This window comes from Chaetura pelagica, unplaced genomic scaffold (assembly GCF_000747805.2).
Source record: "Chaetura pelagica isolate M959 unplaced genomic scaffold, ChaPel_1.0 scaffold345, whole genome shotgun sequence".
Taxonomy (NCBI): Eukaryota; Metazoa; Chordata; class Aves; order Apodiformes; family Apodidae; genus Chaetura; species Chaetura pelagica.
In genome coordinates, this window is record NW_009953962.1 from 1,534,347 (window position 1) to 1,548,885 (window position 14,539).

Genomic DNA, 14,539 nt, shown 5'->3' on the forward strand with positions numbered 1-14,539 from the left:
TCTGCATGTGTTAGCCTCGAACACCTCCTGCCTTTTGCTGACACAAAGACACTAATTTTTTTTCTAAGATCATATCTATGCAGACAGGTAACTGCAAGATTCTATTAACACAAACATTTATGCTTATTCATAAAAACCTCTTTGGAAAAGGTTTCAGAAGAAGTCTGTGTCAGTTTTAGATGTTACCTTTTATAGTGTGGTGCTGCAAGATTACTATTGCACATCATAAAAAGGAGTATCAGGGAATTTTAAACATCTGTAGCAGAAAAAGACATGAATATCATCTAGATCCACTGATAAAAACACCAAAAAAATTTCAAGGCAGAATAAGACACTTGGTGAGAAAGATAAAAATTAATGTAAACTTCAGTGCTTCCTACCAAAAAAAGTAAAAACCAAAAGAGACAGTACCAAACAAATAAGAGTAAGAATGCATTCCAGTCACTTGGTCTTGGTATTAACCTCAAAGATGAGAGAAATCCCCTTGGAAAGCTAATTTTAAAGTAAATATGTCTAAAGTAAAACATACAACTTGCATTAATCTCAGAACAGAATCAAGTCCACTTTGAAAATAAAGCCTGGGGCACACTGTGATGCCTACAATTGGTGGGTGAATTTTAATTGACTTGAAGACTGTCATAGTCCTATTATCATAAAACCTGTAGCGCACTTCCAGCATGGAGGACCCATCTGTGCCCAGCATCCATCTGTTTAGACATGACTGGCAAAGTGGTAGGGAACTCGTAGTGGTTGCCTCTGCCTGAAAGGAATAAACCACAGGATCTTCCAGTGAGTGCCAAAAACTTCTGAGAAGGTCTGCTGCCATGGCTTTCGGGGCCTCGATCTACAGAAGAGAGCATTACTAGTGAAAGACAGCACGCCCACAGTGCACTTCAGTCAGCTTGAACAATGCAGGTTGGCTAGGGATCCATTACTGGATTCTGATTAATTGTGTCCCAGCATCACAAATACAGCTTTTCTTTCATTACAGCATGCAGCTGTGACTTAACTTTGGAGAACATAAACTATCTGTGTCATCAATCAACCAAAGGCAACGTTTGAAGCAGAGGAGACTCTCAGAATCAATGACATGTATATCAAAACACAGCAGAAAGTGTCTTTTGATCTGTACTTTTGAAAGATAATACAGTTCCACTGGCTTGGGGTAGGGAAGGTACAGGGATAATGTGAGGCTACTTCGTGTACAACCGTTATTAAAAGAAAGTGAACTGCTGCTAGGGATAGGAAGCACAGGGCACAGAACCATGCAAAATAATTTTAACAAAGTGCCTTCCGTGCCTTTTCTTTCTCACACAGTTACAAAAAAACCCCCAAAAAACAAAGCAGCTATTCCTTTAGTTTTTCAGCAAAGAAATATAGAAATTTTACAGCACTTACATGTCTTCACAACAGTTTGACATTTTTTCTATACTTGTGGTGTCCTGTTGAAGAAAAGAAAACACAATGAAAGAACATTTATTTATATTTCTAAATGTTAAAGTCATTATGAAAGCAACTAATGAAAGCAGAGCATCCAGTAGGTTACATATTACTCATATGCGATCCTAATTTTAAACAGCTGTGAGATTATATGCACAAATTTACTCAGTTACTCTGTTAAATGAATTTTACAAACATGATATGAAACTATACTGTGTAGTTTTACTATGATAACACATACCACGGAATGTCAACAAACTTTAGAGCACTGATACAGCCAAAATTAATTCAGATATTATAATTAATTCATGGGGCATTCAGAAGTAATGTGTGTAGGTAATGTGTAACTCTTGCAATACTTTTCACAAGCACCTTTTCCAGACTTGGAGTAGCCCACTGAGATAACCACAGGAACATTCTGTAAAATGCAACTATGAACAGATATAGTATTTTGAAAAGCAGGAGCTATTAAGTTAAAAAAATGTTAACTACATGAGTATTACAATGCAAACACCACCACTAGGAATATATCAGCTTCTATAGTCTCTACAGGTAAATATCAAATGTAAAAATTATTCAAGTGCAGGAAAATCAAAATGCTGTGCAGAGTGAATGAACAGTAAATTAAATTAATATTTACTTTTCTGAACATTAATTTAATGAGTCACTAAGTTCTAGAATTAAAAAATTAGATCACCCCCAAAATAAAACTTTTAAAGCTACCAGGAATAGTACTTTCACCTCACTTTTGCACTGTACAACAAAAAAGCTTGTTTTGTATCTGAGAATCACTTCAATTTTAACTCCAGAAGTATTAGTGTTTTCTATGCACAGTCATAGTTCATTCTGTTCCAAAATCACTCATGAGGTCTAAAAGACAATAATAAAAATATTTCTCATGGTCCTATCTCCTTTTCCTGGCAGCTTAATATTTCCCTTCACTGTTCATTCAATCAGGCATGGACATAATGTACCTGTCAGCTTACACTAGTGTTTGATTGAAACCAAAAGCTAGTCCCTGTTGTCACAGCCATACAGAAACACTAAGGCTGTGGTTTAATTATTAGGCTGCAACTTCAGTGTCATCTGGAAACACTACCTATCACTAAAACCATACTGGGTTCATCGATTGTTCCTGCCATCAGTGCAGGGCCTTTCTAGCATATTCCGCCTCACCTGCTACAGGTGGCAGGAAAGCTTTACAAAACACAAGCCACACTCTTTAGGGCAGGACCTGACTGCACAGCTACCGTATATTCCACTTGCTTTGGCAGACTTTTTGTCCAACTCTTGCCAGAACAAATACTACCTTTTCTGAGCACTGTAAATCACACACAACTTTCAGAGTAAAAAGGACTAACTAAACGGAGATATTATTTCCATGACATGTCAGTGAGTTTGTAACTGGGTTTTCAGGAGATGCTATAACTCCATTCATAACTGCAAAAATATCTCAGCTCTAGGACTTATCCTCTGGTCAACTCAAAGCTATCAACCTGAGAGTACAAGATAATATTGTTATGTTTGAAAGCAATGATTGACAATGATTTTTTGAACAACAGTAGCAAGCTAGTCAAAGCTGCCACTGATTTCTAGCTATCTATGCTAAAATTTTACAAAAAGAACCTTAAACAAGTTTTGGGTGTAGAAGTAACCTAACAAAATCATGTCTTATATATGGCTTTTTGCTGTGTTTCTTCACATTGTTTATTCATTAATACATTTGTACTGCTCCCTAAAATACTGTATTTGGGATTTTTAGAGGAATTCCCAGATTGGGAACTAAGGTGTTTATTTCTTTTTAATTGTTATAATTGCATGTTATCAAGACCTGAAAGATGCTCATCAGAGTGTGTTCACCTCAAAAATACAATCCATTACATTAATGAACTAAGTGAAAGCACCTAAGCAGGAACTCCTTAAAATATCTATAAGAAAAGACTGTAGGCTTCCACACCTTTAAAACATCCTAAGGATTTTATCTGCATATGAATTCAAAGGAAATTCCTCTACCTCCTCCCTGCTCTTGTCTCTTGTCCCTTCCTCCCTTCCTCCCTACATCTAGAGCCACATTTTAAAAGCTGTGAACTAGGTCTGGAGGAAATGGGAGGAAACATCTCTCTGAATTTAGCTGCTTATCAAGTGCTAGTGACAGAACTTAAGAAACCAAATTCCCCTCACAGCTTCCCTCTCCCAAAACTGCTGCCAAGCAGCTGGGCTCATTCAAAATGGACTTTCATTTGAGACTGAACTGATTTACCTCTTCACATGAAGTGAAACTTCACAGCACCTGAGGTAACTTGGTAGCCCCTCTGAAGACAGGACAGGAAGGAAAGAGAGAGGGCCACAGTTGAGTTTTGGCTTTTATTTACAGCTATCTTCTCAGACAGATGAGTTTTTCTTCTTTTGGATACAGGACCAGAATAACCCCTACTTCTTAATGACAAGGTGTTCTGTTCATTAACACATCTCACAAATGTTTTTCAACTAGAATAGAATTTCTCTTAACTATGCATTCAATGGCTAACAAGGTTTCGCTACAGTATCAGTATTACTGTGTTCAGCCTAAGAGGCTTTGGCTGTCTGCATCTATTATCAGCTTGGATTACTATTAATACAAATAGAACTCTGCTAAGTTGTTTGTTGTTTTTTTTTCCAGATTCACAGCTAATGCTGATGTTAAAGCCTTTTGGAAAATTGGCACTGATCCAAAAATTGAAAATAGCTTGGTATGAGCAAACATCTATTCAGTCCTGGTAATCTCCATCTCCAAAAATCCCGTAACATTTACAATTGCGGACAAGACGAAATTTACGAATGCACAACTGATTAATTTCAAATGATGGGTCATCTGGACCTCCAAAGTCATAATCCAGACTGGTAACAACTATTGTTCCTGCACCTGGTTATTCAGTGATACATGCCCATTTATAAGCATCTTAAAGCAACTAAGCAAAACAAATAATAATAAACATACCTTAGTGAGAAAGGCAAAAGAAATCAGGGGAAGTAAACACAGCAATCATTAACAATACATACCTTCAAAATAAGAGGAAAAGGGCAAAGAGTTCAGATTCTGCTGAGGGGATGGAAACTCATTTTTGCTTTGAGGACTTACTAAACGGCTGTAAGAGCAGCTTGTCTACTCTAAGTGAAGTAAGCTACTGCCACAGCTAAGTCTGTTATTAGGGGAATGGAGAGACAAATGTAAGGGCACTGAGTGAATTCTGCAGAACAACTTCAGATTTAACTGCAAACAAGTGCACCTGCATTAGCTACTAAGAGGAATTTATCTGTCACACCTACATTTTTAATTAGCACAACCAACTGCCTGCAAAACAGGTTTTTTAAAAAAATATAGCACGCACTGCTTAACAACTGTGCTATATGATGGGATTCATCACCAACTAATCTACCATAGAAGGAAGACCACAGAAGGAAGCCATTTCTTTCTGATCTCTTCTGATTCCTTACCAATTAATGTTTTCCAAAGGAGAAACTGTAAGTTGTAACTCACAGGACTAACTCCAAAGCACGTAGCTACAATCTCTGCTTCAATATTCTTTGTTTGCTCAAAGCAATGTGTAATCAGTACAGCTTTCTGTAATACTTGCAATAGAAAAATATAAGTATGATGCCACACATTCTGCGTGTAGTATTTTCAAACACTCAGTATGTAAGAATCAGCAGGAAAGTATGATAAAGCAGAAAGAGAGAAAACAAACAAAACTTGCAAGCCTTTCTGGATTTGCAGCCATTGCTTTTATCCAGAACTGTAAGACAACATATCCTCTATCTGAACAATACACTTTTTCATTCCTTCTACCTAACATCCTTTAAATGTGTATATGTAAATGACAGGTGAGCAATTAAAGACTATAAAATACTGAACATGTCATATGTCAGATTTTTTCCTTTTTGGCATTAATTACATTTTTGAATTTACATGTTTCCACTTTTCAGTCTATTTCAAATCCATGGTTTAAGCACAGACAGCTGTATGACAGTAAGAGACATGACAAAACATTCTTTTTCTTGATATTTACAAATACATCCTTAAGACAAAAATATTATGAAAAATGCTTAGAAAAGCTAGCTGTCAACTTTCCTCACACAAAAGCCTTTTTAATGATCTGTTGTCTAAATTTAAACAAAATGTGCTCAGCCCTCAGAACACCATTATTATAGTTACTTATTTTCCATTGCTTAAAGGTACTTTCTTTACTATTTAGAAAAATAACTGACTTGTAAAAGGACTTCTCCCTTGGATGAGCAACAAGGGATATTGTTGGAATGGTATTTTTTACTCTCTGCACAGCATAAAGTAACTTTCACTAGGTTTTCTAACTTAGGCTTTTCCTTAATAATATTTTAAATAATTTCAATGAATTATCCCCACTTTTCCTATAACCATGTAGTAGTGATCTAAATAAAACACAAGAGATCTTTTGACATTTAAATGTGTGTCTTACACTAAAATTTATTCTTAAATTTTAAATAGGTCATAAAAGAGGTTTTCTAAATAAAAAAAATATTAGATGGTAAATAGGTGTTAGAGATTTTAGTATACATTAATGAAAAAAATGTAAACAAATTGCCAATCCATTTGAGAAAAATAAAGATACAAAAGACTTTACACAGTTAATGAAATCCCATTCAAATACTAGGACATTACTAATTCCTGACAGTTTAATTTCCAGGACTTTATGCAGTATTCTAATAGAAGATTTACCTATAGGTGAATTAAAGGTAGAGACAGGAAAAGGCAAAGGACAAAGTGGCACATGCAAACAGGCATCATTAACATTATTTTCTCTAATGTCGCTAATTTCAAATTACTATTTGGGTTAATAGTTTATATACCTTTTACCCTCTCCCTTTGCAATTACGTCACATCTAACACTTTATTATAGCCAGGTAAAGAGCAGATTTGCTTGGGAATCCTAATTTCCACTTCCAATCCTGATTTCTTCTGTGCTAAACTTAATTATGGGGGTTAATAGTTTCTTGATTACATTTCTGCCATGTTTAAAAAGACAGAAAAAGCCCTTAGTGTTTCACTAATCAAAGTAGTATTTAATTATTTGATTAAAGATATTATTACAATATTTTTCATTATAAGATACTTATTTTTAAAGACAAAAAGCATTTTAGCAGAACTAGATCACTTGTGCGCTCTGTACATTTAAAAAAAGTGATTCAAGCATATGAAAAATGCAAATAATTTAAAATCCTTTGGTTTTATTAGTAGAACCACTGCAGTTAGATTTTCACTATTTTGCATTTCAACCTTCATAAAATTCTTTCTGTCTTACTGATTACACAAAGAATTCTACATTTTCACAGGCATTTTTATTGTATGCCTTCTGTTTTTGCATTAAAGTGTTATATGGAATGTATTCCTAAAGAAAATTAACTGCTCGGTAAAATTCCTTTGGGATAAACATGTCAGAAAATTAAATTGTACAATTTTAAGCCTTTTCCAATTTGCTTAAGTTTTGTCCTTTTGAGAAGAAGCCCTGAGCAAAATTAATAATGTTCCTTACAACATGCTCACTGTAAATATCAGTTACCTAAGTAAAAGAGTTAAAATACAGTAATTAGTAAGTTCAAGATGTTAATGGGTAGATGGATCTATTTGTAACAACAAAAAACTGATAAAGAAATATGCTTGCTATTTGCAGGTGGAAAGAAGGAACACGACTATTATAATAAATCATGGCACTTAGCAAATAACAACATTTTAAAATGCTTCTAAGGGTAGGCTTTTATGTGGTAGGTATTGTACTATGCACCAGACAGACTGCTGAACAGCAGCTGTTAAAACTGTTTTCCCTTCCATCCTTCCAAAAGCAAGTAAAGTGAAATTTCTCTCTATCACATCCATGCAGTACTGGTGGACCAGGATATTGGCATATCACTGTACACCATTCTAACAGTTAATTAACAGGAAACCCTGGTAGAATTAATTAAATTAATAAAGTCACTGTCCACTTAGTTTATGATAATGCAGCCACTACCTTGCACGAAGACCACATGGTATCTACTGAATTTATAAAAGTCCATCCATTTCTTAATTCTGCCTAGAGAAACAAATTAATTATCAAATAATTTTAAGGAAAAGTTTTCTCTACAATGCTCACAAACAAAAATCACACAAAGTCATACCTGATGGACTATACCGGAAAAAAAAGAAGAAAATGTCTTTAATTCCACATAAATACTTTGTTTGAACATGTGGAAAAATGAAAACACAAACTGTTTAGTGTTTGAAATAAAAAACAATCTAAGGTAATCCTTCAAAATTAGGGTTCAGATTACTGTCTGCAAAGGATGCTGTTTAACTGAAACATCTGGTATTGTTATGTTGAGAGACAGGCCTTTTTTAACATTGGAAATGAGATTAGTAGATAATTTATTTGTACATGTCCAAGTAATTTCTAATTATTTTATCTGGGTCACAGATAATCCGCTTTACAGGACTCCCACAAAGACATCAGAGGATCACTGCTGAACTGATTATCCTGTTACCTTCGACTGTCCATGGGAAGACGGGATTTTCTTTTTGTACAGAGGAACAGAAAGAAGTCGCTGATTGCTTCAGACAGGTGGTGGCCAACAAAATAAAGAACAGCATAAGATCTTGAAGAGGAAGAAAACCTCACGTATGCAAAAGGCATCGCCCTTACAAAAGGTCAGCACATTGAATATTTCTTAGTAGTGTCTCATGCAATTTAAAACCTCATTAGATATGAACAAGAATCAAAATAATCGGTCAAGCCATTGCTTAATAAAGCATGCTGCATTATTTATTACTTGTTCTACAGTCAAGCCTTGTAGATCAAACATAAGCAATACTGGAATCTCACTGTATACACAGAAAAACTGTTAACATCATTTAACTGTTGAAGTGAGGTGAAAGACATATAGAAGTGCTTTCCTAACACAAAAACAAACATGAGGGAGAGAAATATAAATGCCAGGGCTAGTCTTGTACTAATATACACACAAACACCCTGGCAGTTCCCCCTTTTTAAAAGCCAAGATTGCAGCTCTTTACCTTCTATAATCATAAATCAGATGTAATCTGTATTTCAAAAAACAGACTTCCCCCCCCCCAGGTGAATTTATGTATTTTCCTACAAATAAAAGAATAAAAAGGCTAGTTAAGAATTAATTATTTTTTTTTAAGAAAAATAAGTGTCTGTTGCATATAAATTACAAAATGAGAGAGGATTTCTTAAAAAATTATGTCAAGAAAATATGTCTTGAGGAAGCAAGTTTCTGGATACCACTTGATTTAGTTCCACTTAAATTTTCTTATTTTATATGAGGATAAATGCAGGGAAAAAGTAATCTGGAACAAGATTGAGTAGCACAGATCTATATCCTCCTCAAGATTTTCTTCCAGGTTAAGTGCAAAATATTATTTTCTAGATTAATTTTGCATTTGCCATTGCGATACAATGTCATTAATGGGTATGGACAATAGTTGCATAAGACATTGGATGTTTTGGATTTTTTTTTGTGGAAAAATTAAAAACTTTCTGAAAAGGACCTATCTATCTCAAGCAAAGTGATAATTTGTCTATAAATAGTATTTTTATTTTTTATGACAAACCACAAAATAAAAAAAAAATCCTCTCCACCTTCATGAAGTTTGAAAGTGTCTATACTAGAGCTATCTTGTTATCTCATAGTGGTTGAGGTAAAAAAGGAATAATGGCCTGCAGTTAGAAGTAGTCTGAAGTAGGAGTACCAGTAAGTTTAAAAAAAAAAATAAGAAAAGGTGCTATTCTCAGTAGTAGAACATTTTTTCTAGACAGAAACTATTATTATTTTTTTCCTTACTGTTTTATTCTAAACTTGCTTTTACTTCTCAAGCAGAGTCACTAAAAAACATCATGTTGTCTGGGAATGCAAGAATACAGGCTTGTTTCCAGTTAAAGAACATACAATTCAAACTTGCACTACAAGCAATTACAAGGAATAGACACAGTTTGTGTTTTCACTTTTCCACATGTTCAAACAAAGTATTTATGTGGAATTAAAGACATTTTCTTCATTTTTTTCTGGTATATAATATTAATACCTGGCTTGATTTTAAACAGCAGGCACAGGCATGGAGCATGAACTAGGAAAATGTTAATGTGTTTTCGTATAAGAGCAGGAAGGTCCATGCTCCTGTCTACCTCTCTCGCACACATCTCTGTGCATCTTCAGTAATCACTGAAATGAATGGTCTCAAGAGTATCTATGGAGCAATTAATATAACATGAATGCTTTAACTGTGTGTATCTATGCCGTAAAATGTTTCAGATTCTTTTAAGTTAACCTCAAGTCTGCACTATTACACTGCAATTATTATGTTTTGCTGTTTAATTTTCATCTGCACCTTATACTAAGTTAGGCTTTCATTGTTTCAAATAGAGCTTCTTTCAGGTACAATTTGCTTTACACAGGAAGATTAGATGTTGATTAGGTAGATGCTGAACAGTAACAGTAGGAATATCACTTCCTCTTAATGATCACAGTTCATTGTTTCTACAGGACTTGAATATTATCCACGCTGAACACTCAGCACTATGGCTGGGCATACCCAGCTTGTTTGTTTCCCTGTTCTATGCATCACAGGCACATCTTTGGGGAGCCTGCAGGAAACCACTCACTCACCTGTTGCTGTTACCTCTGCCTTTTCCATTGGCTAGTGAAAGCTGTTAGTAAGCGCTTAGGGAGGAAGCAAAGCCGCATACTACAATGCTGACCAAAAGCATTTGTACAGAAAGATTTCCTGACACAACTTAAAGACTAAGGACAACCTCACCAAACAGATTTGGCTTTGTTTATTTTGAGGTCTGACTACTTGTTCCAAGCCAATTTCCTCAAGATCACTGAATTGTTTACTCTTGCCAATTCTATAGTCATAAAGAAAGGAATTAAAAGGAAAAGGACAATTGTGCTGCTGGTATGGAAATGCTTTGAGCAGGCAATGGACTAGATTACCTGTGCTCTTCAATGAATTGAAGTAGCAGCATCAACGTGGTGTGAATGAATTAGAATTTGGATATTCCAGTAAGGGATTTCCGCAGCAATTCCAACCCAACAATCCCAAACCTATAAACTCATCCACACGAGGAAAGCACAACAGCTCGTTTGCTACAAGTAGAGTGCAGCGAGATGCCCTAATGCTGAAGATCTGTACTTTCCAGCATTTGTCTCTCATAGTCAATCCATATCAGCAATAACTGTGTTGTGTTTGTCTCACAAGGTTTGGCAAAGAGGATAAAAGACACTGTCCAGGCATATTGCAACTCAGCCATCTACAGAACTATGATTTGAGCACATAAAAGGAGGTTGGACTTGAAAATTATATTAACCCACATCTATTCCAGGGAAGTGGCCAGCTCAGTTAGTGCGACGGGATGTACACAACAGTATATTACACAACTGACATAGAAAAAAGGGATTTTAGAGCACTTTGCAAGAGTTTGCAGTGGGGGGAGCAGACTGACAGTGTCAGGGCTCAGAATGGTGAAAGAACACACTGGGAATTCACATCTGTTGCAGAGACAGCACAGTTGGTATTATGTCAGAAGTGTCGCAAATTTCAGATGTATCATGTATCTGACAGAATCAGGTTCAGCTTGAAAGTTTTTATTTCATGTATGCTAATAGTATCTCAGCAGATGCTAATGGCCACTGTCAATATTTAGTCCAGCTTCTGGCAGTACACACAGAACAGAACGGTAGATTTAGGCTTTGTTCCTTGCTTCTTCTATATCATTTATGTATTTTAGTGTAGTATTGATCACGTCTTATAGTTCCTTCTCACATATCCATTTAAGAGACTAAAAAGACAGCCATATTTCAGCAACTGAACTTTAAGGCTCCCTGAGTTTCTGTTTCTCCTGCTACCAGGAGTGACAGCAAGCAGAATTCAGACACCTGCACCACTTCAGCTAGATACCTAGGCAAGGCATAGTCTTGGATTAGGAAAAAAACCCAACTCCAGAGGATGCAGACACAAAAGGTTGTGTGCCAGCAGTTAAAGAGGGAGGTGAGAACTTCTCAGCAAGACCCTGGCACAGAAGTCAGGCAGTAAAGGTGCACAGAGGTACATCTGCAGAACTGAGGGTTGACAGAAGCAGAAGAAAGCAGTCTGGTAGAGCAGCTAAAGGATGGCAAAAATAATACACAGCATAGCTACAGTCACATAAAGAACAGAAGGCAGTAAACTTATGTACAGGTAACACAATAAAAACAATAAACAGTATTACTGTTTTATCTAACAGAAGGAAAAACTACACAGTATTTTTTGTCCTTTATTCCATTCAGGGGAATTACATAATACAGTTAGGAGGTTTTCCACTATGTACCTACAAAGTTTAATACTGTGTAAATCCTCATAATCCCAAATGAAATCTCAGGCAGATCTCAATCAGTTATAGACACAAAGATGCTGTTATCTTGTATACTACTGTCTTTTTAAAAAGTTCTGCAGGCCACATCATAAACCTTTTCAGACATATCCAGATCAAACTAATGTACTATCTCTGCTCAACACTGCAGTACTTCAAACACTTCTATGCATTCACTGGCAGTGATAAATTTCTAATGTCCAGAACAGGATGCTACAGCAAAAAAAGCTTGTTTTTTTAAGACATTTATTACATCACCACTTCATTTAACTGGATTTTTTTTCCATGCAGAGGACATTTTTCTGTATCTAAAAATACAGAATGTGTGTTTGGACTGTAAATTGTACATTATTCCATTCCACAGTTTAGAAACTGAAGAGAGATGAACATAAGCATCTTTATTAAATGTTTTAACAAAAAGTCTGTGTTCTCAGAATGCATGATTTATCAGTGGGTCTCACTGTCAAAAAGTATAAAGGAGACCATATATAAAGGAGATATATGTTTAAAATAAAAATAAAAATAAAACCACATACATACCTTGTACACTGCAAAATTCCAGGATAATGTATGGCTTTCTTTAATAACAAAAATCAGGAAATTTACTGGATAGGTGAATTATTAGACACTTGCTAGTGGGCTTCTTAAGACTTCTTTGCAGAGCACATACCAAATAGGTGTCTCATAGTGCAAGTACTTCCTTCTATTCTTTCCTTAAAGAATACTCTTTCCTTTCCCACTTTTCTGCTTTATTCATTTTATTGAAAGTGAAACTAATGTGTTTCTAAAATTAGATACTTACAGTGAAAATACCCATTAGCTGAGTGTAAAAGAGTCCACTTATTCCAATTAATATTATTAAACCCATGAAGGCAGATATTCTTAGGAGAGCAAGTTCATGTCTAAATACAAAAACATCCTAGAACAAAACAGAAAGAAGAGAGAGACTTCAGCACTTTTGAATTAATTTAAGTCTTTCAACCAACTGGAAATACCAGATTAGACCTGTTCCTGAAGACTTAAAGCTAAAGGCACATATGGGAGTTTTGAGGTACACTGTAAAGCACTCATATTTATGTGCTAAATCAATAATCTTTTATTTATACATGTGAACAGCTGGGTTTTTTTGCCAGACTGTTAAAAAACCTCATTTGGGTATTTAAGTTTTGGGAGTAGATTAAGCCCAAATGGGTTACTCCTCAATCTTCCACCTCAAACTGTGCCAGACTGCTACACACAAGCTCCAAAACTTAAGGAAATCATTCTGTTGAACAGTCTGATTTTTAAGACTCCTGTTTCTCAATTCATAGCCACAGCAAATTTCATTTTAACATCAACTCTTCTGTAATTATATAACAACATTCCTAGCTTGACTCTTGAAGATGATACCAACAGAATCAAAGTAACTGTATTAGACTGGTGTCACTGTAATGCTGTGTATTACCCAACATAAACTTAATATTTTAAATGTTCACCTTAAGTGTATTATTATAACTTTGAATATGGCTGCACAACCAAGTTGCCTCAGGGTACAGGAGGAATAAATTTACTGTACCAGCTGCTCTGGAAAGCCTGCCTTCACCCAGCAGAAAATACGAAAAAGCTAAGAGAGTTTTGTAGAACTTTTTCAAAGGATAAAGCACCTTATTTTTATCCTGGGAAAACATTTCTACATGGCAGTTACTGCACATGTACTACAAGTTCACACCCCATCTTACCCTTTGATAATGAGTTAACACACCTACTCTCTCATAAATAGTTTTGATTATGTTCTCAAGGCTGTTGTTTGAATGTACACATCTGTTTTTCCAGTTAGAAATGCCATTTCACAGCAGAAAACTATGAAAACCTTTCTGGAAAACTTTAAATTACAACCAGAAGATAAACACAAAATGCATTTAGGAAAAAAAAAAAAAAAAAAAGGAAAATAAAAAGTAAACAAAAAATCCAGGGTTTTTGATCTTTCCTTCTTTACATTCGACCCATAGAACTAGAGGAAAAGGAATTCTTAGGTTTGGGAATACTGGGTTTTAATTAAACAGAGATTAGTTGAAGCAAATGATATTTAGTAAAAAAGTCTGATTTTAGATTTAAATTATTTCCATGAAGATTCAAACTATAAACCCTGGGAAAAAAGTTTACACTGGCTACTGAAGCTGGAAAGAAAATCACTATTTAATGAACAAGCAGAAAACACTAGTCAACCAGCTAAAAAAAAAAGCAAACCCAGTCTTTTCTGAACTGGTAACAGCTCTTGTTAGCACTGGCCCTTCTTGCTGCCGTAGAAAATATATGCTTAATTTCGTCTTTAAAAAAAAACACAAAACACAACACTTCTTCTTACTCACTTTACAATTCAAAGAGAAATCACTGGAAAATAAATGCATCCATACTAGTGGGTTTGGGTTTTTTTTCCCTTTCCATTAGTCCACCAAAGATTTAAAGAAAAGCAAAGTAAGACACAAGTTCTACTAGCTGTAAAATACTTTCTCTTCATAGTTACGTTGTTTTATTATATCAGAAACTTTTTGATGTATTCAAACTCAACTTGACAGAACACAGTGAAACCTAAGAGAAGAGCTGCCAACAGTGAACTCACATTCTGGATCTAACATCACACTCACCCATTAGAAAAAAGTTCATCACATAGCACTTAGCATCTCCCCAAAACTCTAATAAGA

General features: G+C 35.2%; 1 protein-coding gene across 1 annotated transcript in view; it reads right to left on the reverse strand.

Moving 5' to 3' along the window:
* Window positions 1-711: 711 nt before the first annotated feature.
* The window catches only part of ZDHHC21 (zinc finger, DHHC-type containing 21), a 31,700-nt gene continuing 17,872 nt past the window's right edge, over window positions 712-14,539 (reverse strand). Inside the window, exons 5-7 of the mRNA XM_010001924.1 lie at window positions 12,661-12,777; window positions 1,399-1,442; window positions 712-844 (exon numbers count right to left, since the gene is read on the reverse strand). Of these exons, the coding sequence (XP_010000226.1) occupies window positions 712-844; window positions 1,399-1,442; window positions 12,661-12,777 (294 nt within the window). The remainder of the gene's footprint in view (window positions 845-1,398; window positions 1,443-12,660; window positions 12,778-14,539) is intronic.